The sequence below is a fragment of the Tiliqua scincoides genome, chromosome 2 (genome assembly GCF_035046505.1).
Source record: "Tiliqua scincoides isolate rTilSci1 chromosome 2, rTilSci1.hap2, whole genome shotgun sequence".
Classification (NCBI taxonomy): domain Eukaryota; kingdom Metazoa; phylum Chordata; class Lepidosauria; order Squamata; family Scincidae; genus Tiliqua; species Tiliqua scincoides.
In genome coordinates, this window is record NC_089822.1 from 165,117,814 (window position 1) to 165,136,989 (window position 19,176).

The following is a 19,176-nucleotide window of genomic DNA, read 5'->3' on the forward strand; positions in this document are numbered from 1 at the left end:
TCATTTGAAATAGTGTCCCCTTTCAGGCATTGCATTTAAGACAAACATTGATAAGGTGGAACAGGCTCAGAGGAAGACAGCTAAGATCAGGTGCAGTCTGGAATCAGAGTCCTATGGTTAAGAGTGTGATGTTTTAATCTGGAGAAGAGTAAAGACCCAATGGGCCATCACACAGATGAAAGGTCTTCTGCTGTGGCTTACGGCTTACTTACTAGAAACAATAGATTGAAACTACAAGAAATCCTTAAGTCTGGCTCCTGGAGTTGTAGGCTCTTACTGGAGATTTTTTCAAGCAGAGGCTGGATGAGTACCTGTGAGGAATGCTGTAGCAGCTCCCTGCACCATACTGGGGATTAGACTAGGATGACATCCAAGATCCTTTCCAATTTACTATTTCCACAATGACTAGTCATGGTGCTGCTGCTTTATGATTTGTTTGATACTTCTAGATTATAACCTTGTTGTCTTTTTCCTTAACTTTTGTACTTTTTTGCTATACCCCACACCACTTCAGATAAAGCTGTTAAGAGGGTCATAAATTTATTACATTTGTGCCAGTAAGTGATTCAGCAAAGCAGCTCTGCCCCCAACAGCAAGTTATGGAGAAATATTACCAAAAGGCAGCCACTTCCAAAGCTATCCTGTACTTCTAGTCTGTAACACAGAATTTCTCTGATAAGATGCAACACATCCCCCACCCCCAAATGCCAGAAATTAGGACCACAAAATCACACATAAAGCAAAGGCAGAAGCATCTTTTCTGCAAAAGCCAATGTGTCCACGTTAAAAGATCTTTATTTTGGACCATCTCTTTTGTTCAACCACAGGATGGCAGTCACCACAGAAATCTGATACACTGTCCTAGGGAAAGCATGCCTCAGAGATTCTGAATAAATAAAGCTACAAAGCCCAAGTTATGTACAAATATCTCAGGCAAAGATATTGTTTACAAACCTATGTACAGTAAAACAAATGTAAACAGTCAATGCAGCAAAGGATGCACAGGAAAAGGGCAGACTAAATCCAACCTGTGAGTGGCAATATGCCCTCAGCCTGTTTGGGCATGGATTCTCTTCTCCTTCCCTTGCTCTTGGGCCACTTCACTCAGCTGCCAGAGAGCCCAATCCACTGATTCTTTTGAAATAGAATAGACCGTCAGCTTCATGAATGAGGCTGACTGAAAAGGAATTGCCAACTTGGAAGGGGGAGGCGGAGGGCTTCTTCATTTTAAAAATCAACCAACTTTGGTGAAGACACATAATTGCACAACACACATTTCTTGTGCTCCATAAAGGAGATGCAGCCACACTTAAGTATTTTCCATAGCTCACAAACTAACTTTTTTCACAGAGTGCTGTGCCACGTCCCAAGAGCCCTTGGGTATATCACAGGTTCATTGGAAGTATGGAAGGTCTATACCTTAAATGCAATTTCATCCTGCATCACCTGTCTCAGTTCAACAAGCTTGCCAGAAAAATTTTAGGCTTTCCTCAACCTCCTTTGAACACAAATTGACTTGGCCAGGTGGGGTGGGGGGCAGAACAGGTACAGGAATCTTGTGTGCCTAAGTGCAAGGTTTGGAGAAAAGGGAAGCATTATGAAGAGGTGAGGGAATTGCCAAGAGGAGAGTCGGCATCAAAGCAGGCCCACATTAGCAAAGGTACAAAATGGTGGAAGGGGGAAGAAGTAAAGTGATTTGGGCAAGTGCAACTCCAGCATCCTGTGAGATAGACATCAGCGGTGACCACGTTAAAGAACGTCCACGATGGAAATAGAAGAAAATAGACTGTATTGACATAAGGAGTGCTCTGTGTGTGCTGGGATCTTCTCCAGGCAGCTTCTGGGTGCTGCAGCACCCACTCTTCTCCAGCAGGGGGCACTAACAGAAAAGCAGCTCTTTCCTTCAAGAACCAATTTCAAGTCCCAACATAGCCTTGTAACCATTCATACACTCAAAGGAAGCATGCCTGGTGTCGATGTTGGTCTTGAACCTCCTAGACCCAGTGGTGGGCCTTGGTCAAATCCGTTGACTGCCCTATGGAATAAGAGAAAATGGTTAAAGAACTGACAAACAAAACCACTTGCAGCTGAACTTAGCACTTGGGTGCAGAGCTGATCCGTATCTTATAAGGGCCTCAAGGGATCATGGAAGAGGGGAGGGTAGTGCTCTGCAAGCAGCCAAGGGAAATCATGCTCATCAGTGTGTGGAGTTAAACTGGGAGACGCCAAACAACTGTTAATCTGAGACCACAGACCAATAGAGTAGGCCTCAGAACCCATGAGGCAAAGGCCAAAGCACCACCCAGGCATGGCAAATTCCTTCACAGACACCTCTTTGAAAATTTCAAATGACTAGGAAAACTTCCTGCATAGGTACCTAAGCTGTTGGGCTGTCACCAGACAGGTCTGATCCAGAGATTCCCCATATATGCCTGCCTGGTACAGGTATGTGGGCCCAGCATTAGTAAGACACAAGCATTCCTATATAACCAAGCACAAATCACTTCCCATTTTGCCAATCTCTTACAATCCTCTGGAAAGCAGGAGAGACACCATGCAGGTACACCAAGCAACACTTCATCTAAGGAGTCCCTTTTCCACTCCAAAGCTCCAGCTGCACATGCACCCCCAAACCAGTTTGTTTCTATCATCTTAATTCTTGAACCCAATCTTCATTTGACAAAGAAGCACACAGAGGAACTGGATGCAGAAAATACCACATGCGAATAAAGTCAGGCTGCATAGCAGTGTGGTACTTTCCTATCACAGAACAAGAGCCAAAATGAATGACAAGATGGATCGCAGAGACACTGGATATGGGTTTGCTTTTATTAAACTGTGGTTTGAAAGCACAAGTGTTGAGAATTGTTTACATTCACAGGATCTAAAAGTCAACTTTTTAACTGTAAATTGAAAAAGCAAGCTACTAAAGTGTTACAGAATAACTCACACCATCTAGCCCGCTGTTTCTCAACTCTGAGTTTGAGCCCCAGAGTAAGTCTTTGCAGGGGTGGGGAAAATGGCAGCAACATGATCTTCAGGATTGCACTGCTGCAGGGAAGAGGGTTTTTTTTTCTAATGTCCTTCACTTGCTGCCAGGATCCATGCAAGTCTCCCTGCAGCTTATAGAAAGTAAGAAACCCATCACCTTTTCTTTCTACAAGCCACAGGGAGCTCTGCAGAGGCTCTGCTGAGGCTCCCTGCACCTCCTGGACCGTGGCAGCAAGTAAGGGACATTAGCAAGAAACCCCTCTTCCCCTACAGTGGCACAATTCCAAAAATCACATTGCTGTCTTTCCCCTGCCCCTTGAAGGGAGAAGTACAGAGGTTCTCAGGCTGGTGGGTTGCAACACACCAGTTTGAGAATCACTGATCTAGCCACTGTGTGCCCTGTCTAGATCAAGCCTGATCAGCACAAATTGCCTTGGTCTTGAAGTTTTTCTCCACTATTTGCCTGTGGTAGACTTATTTTTCAAAAATATTGTCAAGAGGCAATACCCAGTTTTAACTGGAAGCTGAATTCCAAAAATCTGCAGCATGGCCATGAACCATTCAGTTTCCCAATCCTACAAGCAGATACCTGTTTGGTAGAAAAGCCCATCTCCAAAGGGACCTGGCACATGGCTGACCAATGCTTCCAGAGACACTACCTCCAAATGCATCTGATGTTTATTTCTAATTTGCATTTGGCTTCAAGCTCTTGAAGTACTTAGCCTGTTTAGCTGGACACTTAAAATACAACCTTGCAACTGAAGTGAGACCCAAGGTGTTAGCTCACTTCAAATATTTTTCCGGTCACATGGCTTGTCTCATACAGAATATTCTTGTCTGGATTGCAGCAGAAGGATGCACTACAATTATGACACTTCCAAAGGCACTAAATAGAGCAGAATCCCTAAAGATTGCTTATCTTGGTCAGTTGCACAGTTCTGGCTTCCAGGTCACTGGCTCTAGCAACCATCTAGTGAAGTAGCTGGGGTTTCCCAGGGCATATTAAATAATGGGGTGTGAACATCAGACTGAGAAGTGAGCCAGAAACAGTGCCTCAGGCAGTTAGGCCTGCTTGTTCCTACTAAATCCATGAGGAAGCTGCTAGACTGACCACATAAGGAAAGCCAAAAACTAAGATATAAAACTGCTAAATTCCAAGCCACTGAACTACTGCTCTGATGCATGTAGGTTCACAGCGCAGGCAGAATCCTTCTCTGTAGACTGTTTTCATGGTAGGAATGCTAATTCATCGGCAACCAGCTATTTCCAGCACACTTATCCCAGACTTTGTTTGGTAATGACCTTGATGCTGGCTTAGGCAAGGCGGTTCACTAAAACGTATCTGTCCTTTCCTGTCACAGCAAGATGGGACAGCCAAACCTCTTTCAGATCTCTGCCTATGATACTACTACCTAAGGAGCTGTTTGCATCCCACTGGAAAGAAGAAGTGCCATAAAGCTGCACTTTCCAGCACACAAGAGGGCACTGCACACTCCCCAGTCATGCAATCATCACTGGTTCTGCTCAAGAGGCATGCATAAAGATGGCAGAAGCCAACAAAAAAGTAGTCATCTGCTACACTGAATTAGAAGTTTAATTACATGACAAATCATCTCAAAGTACAGCCATAAGATTAGTATCTCAGTCCCATCCTTGTGATGGTCAACTAAGTTCCAAGTACCAGACAAGCTCATCACACCAGATAGTTACCCATGAAATATGCAGGGAATCTGACCTGGCCGGAGAGGGGAGATGGAAACAAGTCATGAACACATTAAAAGTATCCTCAGAAGCCACTAAACCAAATTTAGCGTTGCCAGTAACTGGGGTGCCAATTTAGAAACCAATCCTCCAGCTCAAGAATTGGAGAGAGGAGACTAATCTGCTAATTCTGCTGAACAAGGCTAGAGCTCTGTAAAATCAGTACCATTTTACAATTCACTTTTATGTTGTGCTTGGGAAATATTTAAACCAAACACTTCATCCCCCACTCTAGAGACAGCTGTGCCTGCCTGTGTGCATCAATGTTTATTGTACATACAGTATTATGGTCCCAGAAGGGCTTAAGGGAAATGGGTTTATAGCAGTAACTGATACAGCGTCATAGCAACCGTGATCAGAATTTGAGAAAGCAGAACACTCATGCCAAGCAAGTGCAAGGTACAAAGTTGACATCATGCGGTTTTGCCTTGGATGGCATTCAAAGCATGCTCTACTAATGGCTCTGTCATGCAGCAACAGAACCATGAGCCTTCAAGCTTGATTTGAGCTACTCTCAAGTGAAGGAATGCTACCCAGCTGAATTCATTTAGCAAGGAAGAACTCAGAAAAGACTTCATATGTTCTCATTTCAGACACACATCAGTCACCACCCAAGCGTACTGCAGTGAAGTTGTTGACCTGGAAAGACACCACCTCAGTGACCAAGCTAGCTTTCAGATCCAGCCTGAATACCAAACTATGTGTTATGTTAAACATGTTTGGTCCCAAGTGGGATTTTTTTCTTGGGTATTTAACCCTTTCTGTTGTGCCATGTGCCCAAGAAAAGTTATACTCTCAGCATTACTATTAGCCACCTATTAGCAGAAATTAATGCCAAGGAGAACTTCTCTTCCAGGAAGAACTTCCTTTCCCTTCTTTAAGCAGAAGCTAGGCCACCATTTATTAGGGATGTTATAGCTGTGGACAGTCTGCATTGGCAAAGGGTTGGACTCTATCTTCAAGGTCCCTGTCAACCCTGATTCTAAAGATGAATAGCAGTTTCAGGGATACAATTTTCAGGATTCAATATCCCTTTCTCAATCTTGATCAGCCCACTCACTCACCACTCCTATTTAGCTGGGAAAAAGAACACAAACCCCAAATTTCTAACCCCACCTAAGTTCAGCCGCCATGACATCATACAGACTTCAAGTAGGCTCCTGTATAAATACCACTTAAGCAGTTTCTGTAACTCACTAGGCAGCCCAGTGCCCTTCCCACCAAGCTGAATTGGTGACCATTCAACTCAACTGCACCTTTGAGAGTCCAACAGAGCAGACAATGCAACTAGCAAAGCAGCAGCAAAGCCAGCAGTACAGCAATATACAAGTTACCTCAGTCAGTCCCACCACCTAACTACAGGTTGTTCATAAGGCGGCGGCGGCAGCAGCAGCTTGGGTCGGGTCCACAAACATACGTGGCTGTTTCAGGATCCAACGACAATTGGGGGCAGGGAGAAGACTACAGGGGCTAAAGAGAGAGAAAGAAAGAAAGAGGGGAGGAGAAGAAAGTGCATGCCTGAGCTCACTTTCCATGCCACAACGAGCTATAAGCCCTAGCCAGCACTGGGTCCAAACAGGGAGATGGTAACTAAATTAAAGTTACTCAGTGGGTTCTAAACACTACACAAACAGTTCGAATTAATATGACAGGGCAGGAAGAAGCAGCAGCACAAGGAAAGGGGCATGATGCAAGATCACAAGGGGGTTTTGGGACCAAAGTAGAAGCAATTAAAAACAGGTCCTTTAATGCTTATCTGAAAGCTTCTGGGTCACTCAGGCAAGTCTTTGCTGCCCAAGAACCACGTTTTTCATATTCATGTTTTCATGGTATACACCTCAAGTTGGCTTCTGCTTGTTCCTCAAAAAGCTGCAATCCTACACTTGAACATCCACAGAACAGCCATTTCCCCAATTATGCTGGAGACAAGTTGCAGAGATCCCCTATTTATTGCCTAAAGATAGGACTGCCTCTAACACTTATTTGTGCCGTGGGTGCACTAGCTACTGCACATAAGAATTCTTATGTTCTAAATCAGTGTTCTTCAACCTGTATAGGGGTTATGGCAACCTTTCAAAGTCCATGCAAGAAAGGGCTTGGATCCAATCCAATAATGGCAGTGCCCTATCAAAATTGAGTTCTTTTTATAATTCTGCACAGCGTCTTCTCACTGTCTTGTCCCACAGCTCCTAGGTCTGCTCAGACTGCTACCTCACATGGTTGTTATGAAGGCACATGAGGTGGGGGGAAATGGGGTGGGGTGGAGGCGTGCAGCAATGCAGGAGGGGGCTGGGTGGATCAGGCTGTGGGAAGGGGTGGGATCCCCAGTCTTTATTAATTTATTTACTGGTTCATGGCACAAAACTGATGAAGACCACTGATCTAACTAAAACAAAAAAAGGGTAGGGTGGAGGAAGAGTTTGAAGACTGGCAAATGAAAAGTGAAAGGAATCTGGTGGTTGTGAAAATGCAGGCCATAGGTATGCAGCTTGTTTGAGGAAAGCTTTGCAGAAGGAGGGCAACTTGAGGCAGCAATCGGTCCCAAAGGGAGATCAATATGGTGGAAAGTACAGAGAGCAAAAGGCAAGAAATTGGGCCACTGTAGGATGAGCTTATGCAGAGAACAGATCACAAATGATGAAAGATGAGAGCTATGACTGAAGCAGCAACAGAGGGGATAATACACATGAACTTTGAAAACTTCCATGTAAATACACTTTACATGACAAGCCAGCCCAGCAAGCAGGTGCAATAAGAATTTGGCTAATGAGTGACCCTTCCCCCCACCCTGCAATCTGCTTATGTTCCCAGCATTGGTCAAGATAGCAAGCCTGGGTTTTAAGACACTTGCTTTGGGATTCAAGATAAGGAACAAGCAGCAGTTGCATTAGTTTCCTTCTGCTGCAGTGCTGGACATGAAAGGTAGGTATCCATTATGAAATTAAATGGGTCTGCAAGCAGTTTCTTCTCCACGTGTCACAAGCTTGGTCTACAAGATTTCCAGAACACACCACTCAGCCAGGCACAAAGGCAGCCAGCAGAATTCTAAACATGCTTGTCCCTCTCAAATTCTGACCAACTCAACTCCTAACATGGACTTTTCTCACATTTCACATAGCTATGGTTTATTCGTGTTGTAGTCATATCTTGACTAAAATACTTTAGTTTAACATGGAGTTGTCTTTGGAAAGTGTCCAGAAATAGCAATTTACTCAAAATGCAGCATTCAACTGTTGAATAGCATAGATTAAATGGCAGGTAAGACCCTAAACTTGCAAGACCGTCAATGGCACACAGTTCATTTATGGGTTCCATTTAGAGTGCTGGTTTGGGTCAACATTTTATCTCAAGGATAGTGCTCCCTAATGAACCTATCCACGTGTTGATATATTTCTCAGAGATCCTATGTTAGGTGTTCTCACCATTTAAAGTATGGTGGACAAGGTCTACAGTGGCACCAAAGCTTTCTAGCAAAATTCTCCTTACTTGTTTCCTTAATACCTTTTCGGTGTCAGGTCAAGGCAGCTCTCTTCCAGAGGACTTTTGGGTTATCTTGGTTACCTCTTTTTCTCGTTTCTATTGATTGATCAATACTGCTGCTAGTAAGTGTTTATAGAATGTTTTAAACATTCAGTATGCACTACAATTTTAAATTTTTAATATGTCAGTTATGTTGGAGATTTCTAGTCAACATCAGGCTACAAATATTTAAAATAAAATACATTTGTTGGGTAGGCCAACTTTCCTGACAATCTTGGATCAGTGTGAAAAAGAATAGGAACAGGGCTAACAGTCCACTATTCTACCTATTCCTACAGAACCTTACAAACATGGCTGTGGCACAGCCCACCCTCCCTTCACAGTGGCCACAGAAACACCAACTGCCCCATGAGGAGGCAGAGAAGCAGCAGCCAGCAAGACAGAGAACCAAAACTGTCCCCTCCATTTGCTGCTGCCTCTAAGCATAGACTGTACCCCTCCTCCCATCAAAACACCAGCCACCCTGTGAGGAGGAAAATATTATTTTCAATGTTTTCATTAGTATGTTCTAATTTTATATGTTGATTTTAGTTTCCTTATACTGTTTTAATTTCTGCCCTCATGGCCCCTATGGTAGTGGAAGGGTGGGGTAGAAAACTCTAGTCCAACAGATCCTAGCTAAACATTCTGTGGGAAGCCTAGGGAGGAGAATTGAACACTATGAATGTTGAGATTGGAAGAGTCAATTGTTTCTCACTTAAGTCACATTCCCCTAGGAAGGGATACCCAAGTAGGAAATGCTCCAGTCCAAGTCACACAATTCCAGTTTCCCTGTGCCCTGCTTACTCTGAGGAAGATAGCTCTGTCTACTGTGCTTTGCTTCCTCCAGCAGAACACTATGAAGGATCTACTATGATTTGCTATATGCTCCTCCACCAGCTCCCCAGCATGCCAAACTGGATGCCAAGAAAACCAAGGTTTCCAGCCTCAAGGACACAAGGCATGGCTTGGAGAGGCCTGTGGATGAAGCCTCTCTCAAGTGCTGCAATCCACATCATAGAGCAGCAATTTTCAACCTTTTTAATCTCACAGCACTGACAAGGCACTAAAATTGTCACGGCACACTATCAGGTTTCTGGCAATTAACAAGGCACACCATGCTGGGAGGGGGCTCATATCCCCCATTGGCCCTACTAATAAATGACCTTCCCCAAATTCCTGTGGCACATTTGTAGGCCACTCATGACACACCAATGTGCCACAGCACAGTGGTTGAAAATGGCTGTCAGAGCAAGATGCCTATAAGTCACAAGTGAAAAGCTTCTGCCTATTAGAGTGCAACAATGAAAACCACAGTAACTTACGCTTTGTCGTAGAATGTTGTGTGTCCTGAATGACAGAACTTCATGCCATTGCTATTGATCATGCTGCTATTTATATTCCCTGAAATGTATGATTTCCGTGATGCCTGGTCCTTTGCAAAGTTTCTGCAAGCAGCTAATTTGGATTCCAAAGCCTGAGAAAGGAGTGAAAGACAGAGCTCATTATTAAAAGTAATTAGTCTTAATGAGAGAATGGGGAAGTAGAATCATCAGCAGAGTCAACACAATAAGAGTTTGAGGAGCCATGGGCCAGACTATTTGCAGTCCCTCAAAACCATTGGAACACTACTTTTGCATTCTTCAGAACAGCAGCTTGGGAAGACTGAAGGCAACAGGCCAATAAAAGTCCTAGAAGTGTTGGTTGCAGGGAAGCTGGGAACATCAGAAAGATTATGCACAACCACCACTTACTGGGAAGTGATAAGAGATACAGAAGTGGTTCCTTGAGGCAGCTCCCTTAATGGATTTCTAGGGTGACTGATACTTTGGGGCTCTGAGATTTTAACAACTGCCCACCAACTTAAGAAATTATCAATATATAAGAAAATCTGAGCATTTCAAGATGCAGAATTCTGCACGGGGTGAGGGATTCTATATTTAGGGGAAAAGCCTTGTGTTCAGAGTCTCCCTGGCCCTTATCAGTTCCCATTCCCCAACTAATGCCTGGTTATCCTTATCCAGAACATGCTCACACTTGCTCTGGCAATCTTCTCACTCTGGCTAACTAAGGAGGGTAGGAGAGAAGGAAAGGCAGAACATATTCAGATCATGCCCTTTCAAACACACAGGGGGGACAGGACACCCAGGACACTGCCTGATGCTGTCGCAGGTCCACCACCTCTGCACTTAAAACCCTTACCATATTCCTTGCATGCTGTTGTGAAACTCAGAAGTATGGACTTCCAGTTCCATTTACAGGGACAGCACAAACTTGCATGTGTAGTAAGAAGAGGAATTATCTGCTTTGTGCTCAAGTTAACAGGAAGCAGATCAGGCTGGAAGGAGATGGAGGCAGACTAAGGTGAAAGGCAGCCCAAATCTATGTCCCTTTGCAATCTACCACTGATGCAACCTGCTGCAGGTGGGTTTGTGAATGGGCCAACACTGCACACAAATGCTCAAAAAGACACAACAGAAGCTCTGTGAAAAACCCTGTATTTGTACAGCAGCTTGTACTGAGAGGGATTTCTGTATATGGAAGGGAGAAACCTCTTCAAATTTACATGGTCCTGCTCTAAAAGCAAGTGGGAGAAGTAACCCTTATCAGGATACCCTTTTCCATTGATGGAGAAAACTTTCATTTCTCAATGTCATTCAGTTTTACATCACTTAACCATCTTTGTTTACAGGAGCACCAGCTGAAGCCACCCAGCTCATATCAACAATGCCTAGTCTAAAACAACTGACAGTATCTGGAAAGAGCTTTATGCCTTGAAACTGCAACACAGCAAAGGAGCCCTGCATGGTGCAGGTCTAGGCTCTTACCCCAACTTTCCTTAGGAGATCACTCACAATGCTGAGTGCAGATATCCTAGCTGACGGAGTGAGGGGGCTGGTTCCAAAGCCATTGGGAATTGCTAAGGGGAAAAAAAGTAGTTACAGATTGACACATTCACAAAATCCAATCATTCAGGAGCAACTTCTCTCTTAAAGTAGGGATTGATAAATCCCAGGCACCAGGCCACCATGACACCTAGAATTTTATCTGGCATCTAGTATGGCAATAGTTAAGTGGACAGTTATTCACTTTTTAAAGAGTGAATATTTATTCACTTATATTACGTATTTTTTCACTTTATTTTCCTATGATGAAAAATATGACCAGCAGTGACTGTTTCCCTAAACAATTCACCTCCAGCAATGGATCCGAGCAATTCTTTGTTTTGCAACATTTGGAATTGTGCACCAACAATATGGACTTGCATCACTTGAGGGGGATGCATTCCTACCCCCCGTCATCAAGTGATGGCAACATTAAATGATGTCACCTGCTCAAAGCCACCAGCACTGAGGGGAGCTGTACTCCCCTCTTCTCCAGGCTTTTCTGAGCCCTGCACACATAAAGCTGTGGGAGCTCCCTGTGTGCTCCCTGCACACAGGAGCTGGGGAAGCTCCTGGAGGGCTTCCCCAGGCCTCAGAATGCCTTATAAAGGTAAAAAAAGTCACTTCTGGTTTCCCAAGGAAACTGGAAGTTGCTTTTTTTTTTTTGCCTTTTCAGCCATTCTGAGCCTTGTAGAGGTCACGCTGAACAATGATCGGTGACAGACTGTCCCATATGCAGACCGTCAGTGATAGGACCGTCACTAAGCAACAGTCAACTATATCACTATGCACGCATTTCACGAGTGCCTGGATGAAGCAAGGAGCAAGCGATTGGTTTGTGTGCTAATTTGAAAATCTACACAAACAGACATTTGTAAAATGCTTTGTTTAATCATTTCATATGTTTGTGTGTTTAAGTATTAATTTAATTGGCGAGTTTCATAAAAATGAAGCATGCAGCAGGACCTGGGAGACAAGAAAACACAAAGCAATAGCAGAGACAAAAGTTTAGCTATAGCACATTTGTAATGTCACATCAGAATGTGCTATTTAATATCACGTAAGTGACCAGAAACTTCTCAATGCTTTTTTGTATAATCTAATGTATACCATTCACTGATGGCATGCAAGATTTTTTTGGCCATCATTAATACTCAAAATGAGAAAATTCATCCGGCAAGGGCTCATGAGATGGGGTAGTGGTGGTAAATTATGACCAGTCCCAAGATCAAAAAGGGAGCCGGGGAGCCAAAGGAGAGGACTTATTAATTATAGGGGAATCACATTTTCTGATCTCATCCAGACTAGCTGCCTGCAGGATCTCTGTAGCCCTCACTGAGCAGCCTCTACCACTGCTGACATTATACAGGTCTGACCTGGCCTCCTGCAAAGCTTGCTAGGGATGCTACGAGGGCTGTGTGGCAGCGACTGCTGCCAAAAGCTGTATGTGCTGGGCCAAGGAATGCATACATAACACTCCTTAACAAAGTGTCAAATCTGGGAGGAAACTAGCCTGCTACAATAGCTCTTTGGCTTGTGGATCCCATTACTATGAAGGAGTGTATAGGAGTTCAGGGATACAACTGCAGGACTAAGCTGCTGCAGAAGTTTTGATACTCAAAAATTTCCTGGAATCTCAGTTGGCCTTGCGGACAGCGAAAGATGGAGGCCGGGCCAACTAGTCAACCAGGTCGACCAGATAGGTAGACCTGGGCTCTGAAGATCTTTACAGTTGGCATCACCCTGTCCCATCTTACCCCTGCCCCCACTCCCTTTGGGAAGGGACCCAAAAGAACTTTGTACCCCCTGATAAAATTTTTCTTGAGAGTCCCTGCAACTGGCTCCTAAATTTTGGAGCTGGTTGCTCCAACCAAAACAAATCTGTCAAGCCCTTTCTTAAGAATAGGAAATGGAGAGTGCGCACACTCCAGACTTCCTGGACCTGAAAAGGATGACAGTTGTGCCAACCATCTAGGATAACTATAAGCCATCGGAACTTTGGGAGTCAGGATTACCGCAATTTCATGCAGACAACTGATTCAGTGATATCCACAATATCAAGGGGTCTAATTACCCTTTAGGTAAAAAACATTATGGCATTTGCCTTTTTGACTGCAGGAAACAGCTCAGTGTGTAGAAGTGATGAATATGACCTTGCTGCTTCCACATAGGAGACCACCACCACACACTCTTAGATCCCAAATCTTATGGTAAGTCACCTAAATGTTTGTCCCACATACTCCCAGTCTCTACATAAATCACCTTTAATAAGATTTAGCAATCAGAATAATTGAGGGGCAACAGGGAAAGAGTTGCATATAATGCATAAGAAGGCATATGCTTCCTTATATACTAAAAAGTGGTCTTCCAATTCTACGATATTGAAGTTACAGTTACACAATATAGTTACTGGCTGCAAGACACCCAAGATCTAAATGCTCAGAATCCACATACAATGTAGGCAATGAAACTGCCTCAAGTAGTCCAACATTCATGTACGTGTTCTACCTTTTGGAGAGGGAAAACTGTTCTCACAGCTTTTCCCAACAGGTGTTGCTGGAAGAGACAGTGAAGCCTGGACAGCTGAATCCATCTTTTCACAGTCCAATGTTGGGGAACTAGGAGCTGACTTCCTGGTTACTTCCTGCTGTCTTTCCCGCACTGCTAATTCTTGCCTTAAATCTGTAGGTTTGAGGGGGGGGAAATGACACAGACAGAGAAACAGAGAGAAAGAGAGAAATTGTCTTTGCTTTGATCACACATGCATCACCATCCATTAACCCAGAGATGGCCCAACCAGATGAGTCACTTGATGCTGCGCCTGACTTACTATCACCACATTCTCCCCATCAGAAAGAAAAGATGCAACCACTTATCTTGCTCTTTCCTGCATGATCTTTTTCAACAAAACAGGAAGTGTGGGTCATGATGGGAACTCCAAAGGTCTCCCACACTTCTATTTAAGGGGACTGCAAGAAGGAACAAGGTAAGTTGATAGGAAAACAGATCAGTGCAACTCCAGCTGCAGTGTGCTGGTGGGAGGTGGCGGCAGACTCAGGGTGATTGGGCATTCCAAGTCTGCTGCTCAAACCACCGCAAGCCATATCCTTCATGTCATGGAGAGGCCAGCCCACATTAACCCAATCCAAGTACCAAAGGTCAAGAGATACATGACTAAGACTGAAACTGCATGCCTTGACCTCCAAGTACGAACAGGATAGACATCCTTTGCACTAGAGCTTGAAGTCAACAAGAACCAACCTCATGTGTTTCAATGCAGAGCATGTAGAAATAGTTCAGTCAGTAAGCACAACAATGGTAAAATCACCTGTGTCCGCTTCAGCCCTTCCCATTTACAGTTAATGAGATGTGTCTGGCCACTGACATCAAGAGCACCTTCAGTCACATCTGCTTACCTAACAGTCACAGTCATGTTTTAAGTGGCAACTTATATATACAGTACTTTGTTGAAAAAGAAAATATCTGACAGTGCAATCCTATCTTGCACAGGAACAGGAAGGTCAAGAGGCTTACGCTGTATCCAGCACAAGATAGGGCACCAAAGTGGCTCAGTTGGAGATAAAGGGAAACTCTTCCCTTTACCCCTGGGGAAGCCACTGCAGCCCCTATGGGTCTCCTCGGACTTGCACCACCTTCTGAGGCAGCACAAGTGCAAGGAAAGTGGAGTTGCTCAGCAACTGGGTTTGGGACAGCCAGATCCCAGCCCCACCAACGACTCCTCCCTCCTCACTACCTACCCCAGAGCCTTGCGTCAGCCAAGCGTGGCCAATGCAAGGCTTGCTCCACAGGCCACCACGGAGGCTGGATGCAGCCTCTGTGTGCTGGTGCGACTTGCTCACAAGGAGGCACAACTGTGCTTTATGACACATTTGCGACCCTCCTAGCCTTGCGCCAGCCTAATATGAGGTTATGATTGTGTCCTGAAATGCGAATTAACCCGTTGATAACATTTCATCACCTCAAAGTGGAAACAGCATACCCTGTCAGGGAAACAAAGTGGTAGAAGTAGAAAGGTATAGCAACATCTTAACATCTTGCCAGATATTTTCTCTTAAAAACTGGAAAAACGTATACAGGTCAGCACTGAATTTTGAGAAGATTTCAAGGCAGTGAAAGTGAAAAGAGAAGTTGATACCAGCTCTCTTCCTTCTGGGCCTAGCTTTTTCTTACTGCATTATGGGAGACAGACACAGCCTCTGGAAGCCCATAGGTATGCAAGTGACTGGAACAGGTTTCAAGCTCAGTTGAGTGGGCAAACAGCATAAGAAGTTATTACTGAACCTTTTGTGCACACCCTCAGTATGCTGCAGACCAGAATCATACTAAAACTGTAAAGCCAAGTTCAGCTGTAGCATATTTTGAAAAATGTTCCCTAAACCATGGATTTTGTTGAGGAGATTAGAGGGGTGCAAATGAATTTCAACTTGCCCAACATTTGTTCCCCCATTCATGACACTCATGTAGGAGGGTACATATGTGGACCTGATCTGTGAAAGTAATTTGGGTAACACTGGTGTTACTGTTAACACCAAAGCCACTGGATAAGGTTTATGGCTGCACCTCAAGTTTTATCCCACAGAGTCTTATTTATCCCCTTCCCCGGAAGGTGCATCTGCACACAGAGTAACTATCTTTGTTACAAATTAGTGAATGTGAAGTCACCAGTACCTCTTGCTTCATCCTTCAGTCTTTGTACAGAAACTAGCAGAGATTCCTTGTCATCCAACTCACTTTCCAAAAAGGCATTTCTCTCAATGGCCTGATTTAGCCTTTGCTCAAAGTCTTCCAAGGAAACAATTGTGGCCCTAAAAATAAAAACCCAAAGGATATAGGTCTTCAGTAAATGTTTTAAGACTGGGAAAAGGTACAGAGTCCAATACTTGACAATAAGAAAAACAAACGTTTGGGAAGTCACCCTAGGAGCCAGCAGTGTACACTTAACCAGATAAAGAATTCAAAAAGCAGGGGACCGAGACATGTTGTATAGAAAGATGTAGGCAACCAATTTTTTTGTACAGATATTCACGGATGGGCTACTCTCAGAAGCTTAGGGCATCATAAAAGATGTTTGAGACACTCCTATTTAGAAAGTAAAAACACATGAAAATATGTGCTATAACGGAGTCCTTGGCACCTGTGGTGCCTTTTAGCCTCTGTGGATTTTAGAACAAATTTGTAGACACAGCTGAATGCTAGTTGCCATCCAAAGGAAAATCAGTCAGCTTCGCATTACAATCCACACAGATATTGTTTTGCTGACTGGGGACAGCGCAAACAATAAAGACTGGAACTGAATGACGATGACGTTTTACCCCTCTTAAATTGATACAGCAGACTTTTGAAACTGTTCCAAGAGTTATTTATTTTCTGCAGACTTCTGAGACAACTAAGCAAAAGAGATTTTGGAAATCCAATATGAACTGTAGCTGTGTTACACAACCATATGAATATCAAGTTGCTGTTTGCAACACAGTTCTTTAGAAGCTCCCTGAACAGAAGTCTGAGTGACAACACAATATCTAGAGAAGCATTTGGCTCAAGCAGGGAACATGCTCATCACAACTATCACCAGTATGATGACCCTTACCTCTTAGCACGCTCAAGGTCATCATTGGCTTGCTCTAGCTCTCTCACATATTTATGCAGCTGGTCTTTAATTGCTCGGGTCTGACTCAGGTCATCCTCCAATAATGACACTTGCTTATAGCTCTGTGCATACTGGTGTTCAAGCTTCTCCTGAAAGTACAAGAATGAATGAAAATTCTCCCGCTTTGAAAGCAAACAAAAGAGTTTAAAGCTATTCCTCTCTCCTTCTCAGGAGAGGGCTAACCCCTTAAGACAGGTTGGAACCATGTCCTCTCTCTGTGAGAAGTGTTCATCACCCTTCCGGCCCACTCAAACCAGGCTCCTCTGGCAGATCCCACCTGCCATGACAGCAAGGGTCATGTGCATTTGTACGGCCTCATAATACTAAGAATCCTGACCACATTAGGCTGCACAACCCAAAAAGAATCTACCTGGACTGGATGAACAAATGCAGAGAGTGCATCAATGTGAATTAATCTAGATCAAGGCAGAAATGAACAGTTTTATCCATAAAGGGTTTTGCAAACCGGTCACAGTGGGCCACCGTGGTGACCTCCTCTTGACTCTACAGACTCAGATGAAAAGGTCACTATCACCTGGGACAGATCCACTGGATGGTTGTCAACAGTGGCAGACGAATACACCTTTGATGCTGTCATGGCCATAATGGCTTTTGACAACCTAATGCAGCAGTTCCCAAACTCCTGGGACCACATCACCAGTTACTTCCAGGTTCGGAGGCCAGAAACACCACTACAAATGCAGGTAAGGGTCCAGGACAGACAAGCTTTTCTCAGCACACTGTTTTCATGTGCTGAGGCCCTTCCCACAACGTCAAGCCTCCAACTGCTGTTTGGAGCAGAGCAGTGTGGTCTCCCTGCTGGACTCCCCTCCCACGGCATTGTGACACACAGTTTGGGAACTGCTGACCTAATGCACTAAGATTGTAATACTCTCTCTCTCTCTCTCTCTCTAGGAAAGGCAGTTCACAATGAACGAACTCTCCAACCTGTACATATCATTCAAAGCAATGGCTACTTTGTCAAACACTCCTCATTCCTGATCAGTAACACCATTACTGGTGCTGTTGTACCTTTAAGGTTTCCACTTCCTGCTTCAATCTTTGGTTGTCTGCTTGCAAGTCTCTATTCCTCTGCTCAGCCTGTACCAGCTGGGCCTCCAACTCTGCTTCCAATTCTCTGCTGCCCTCTTGGAATTCGGCCAGCTCTTCACGTGCTTCCTGGAAACTGTAAGAGGAATGCAAAAATGAATAATTCTTCAGACAAGCCATGTTCCCATCTTGCCAACTTGGCATTAGCCAGTCCATTACCTTTCTCCCCCACCTACCTGCCCTCAGCAGAACTGAAAGCATTTATTGCTGCTTTAATTAAATGATTACCATGTGCGTTTTAATCAGAATTCTTTATTTTGAAAGAATACCAACAGGACTAATGCACGTTTTCTTCATATATCTCCTATAAGGCTAAAAACTTTTTCAGAACATTATACTTTAGTAGAAAAAAGTGTCGTACAAATACAGTGAGCCCTCCTTATCTGAGGGCTCTGCATCTGCAGATTTGCGCATCCACAGATACCAAGCATGTGCCTCAGAGGGCTTCCCGGATGTGACTGGAAGCCACTTCCCGTTTGCACCGCCAACTTCCAGTCACGCTCAGAGGTGTTCTGAGGAGGCCACCACAACCTCCGGAGGGCCAGTCAGGCCCTCCAAGTGAGCAACTGTTGCACCATGCCAATCCCCCCCCCCATGATTCCAATATCTGCAGGGGGTCCTGGAACGAATTTCTCAAGGATTCCACTATCTAAAGGGGGAGAGGAGGAGTCTGGAACCAATCCCCCACAGCTGCCAGAGGCCCATTATCGTGTTTTTTTTCTGAGATACAGTACTGTAATGTTCAATTTAACAAAAACAAATCCAAACACAATTTGCTGCATTATTTGGAATACTGAAACAAGAATCTAATCAAGGCTATTAATCTGTCTTCAGGTGCAGTTGGGGAGACTGAAAAACCTTGATCACTAGAGATAGAATGAGCACGAACTAGAACCACCAGAACCTGAAATGACTGCTTTTGAACCAAATCAAACCATAGTGATCTCTTGAGTTTCCTTGCAAGGCTGGGAGCCAAAGAGATGGCACTGTGGCAGACAGACCTCAGTAGGTGGGGCTAGAGGACTGCTGACCCACCCTATGAAATTTATGTAAGGTAACTCAAGATTTCATCATCTCGCCAATGCTTTTCTAGCATCCATACATGAAAGATTGCCCTATGACCCTCAGCTTGATTTCTCCTTTTCTACAGCTCCTGGGGTCAATGATGGCCTGGATGAGGATGAATAAATGAAACCAAGTCCAGGCCCAATAGAGGTATGGATGGTGGCAGTTTGATCTGGG

At 44.2% G+C, this 19,176-nt stretch overlaps 1 protein-coding gene across 3 annotated transcripts in view; it reads right to left on the reverse strand.

Annotated features, from left to right (window-relative positions):
- Positions 1 to 756: 756 nt before the first annotated feature.
- Positions 757 to 19,176, reverse strand: part of NDEL1 (nudE neurodevelopment protein 1 like 1) — a 35,301-nt gene continuing 16,881 nt past the window's right edge. Inside the window, exons 3-11 of one of the 3 annotated variants that reach the window (XR_010793780.1) lie at positions 17,857 to 18,010; positions 16,765 to 16,913; positions 15,846 to 15,982; positions 13,665 to 13,838; positions 11,100 to 11,191; positions 9,597 to 9,748; positions 6,087 to 6,222; positions 4,702 to 4,726; positions 1,966 to 2,035 (exon numbers count right to left, since the gene is read on the reverse strand). Coding sequence is in view for 2 of the 3 variants with exons in the window: in XM_066615320.1 (XP_066471417.1) it covers positions 6,120 to 6,222; positions 9,597 to 9,748; positions 11,100 to 11,191; positions 13,665 to 13,838; positions 15,846 to 15,982; positions 16,765 to 16,913; positions 17,857 to 18,010 (961 nt within the window). In the remaining variant the exon portion in view is untranslated. Of the gene's footprint in view, positions 2,036 to 4,701; positions 4,727 to 6,086; positions 6,223 to 9,596; positions 9,749 to 11,099; positions 11,192 to 13,664; positions 13,839 to 15,845; positions 15,983 to 16,764; positions 16,914 to 17,856; positions 18,011 to 19,176 lie in introns of all 3 variants that reach the window. The other 2 variants (XM_066615320.1, XM_066615321.1) reach the window with 2 other exon arrangements.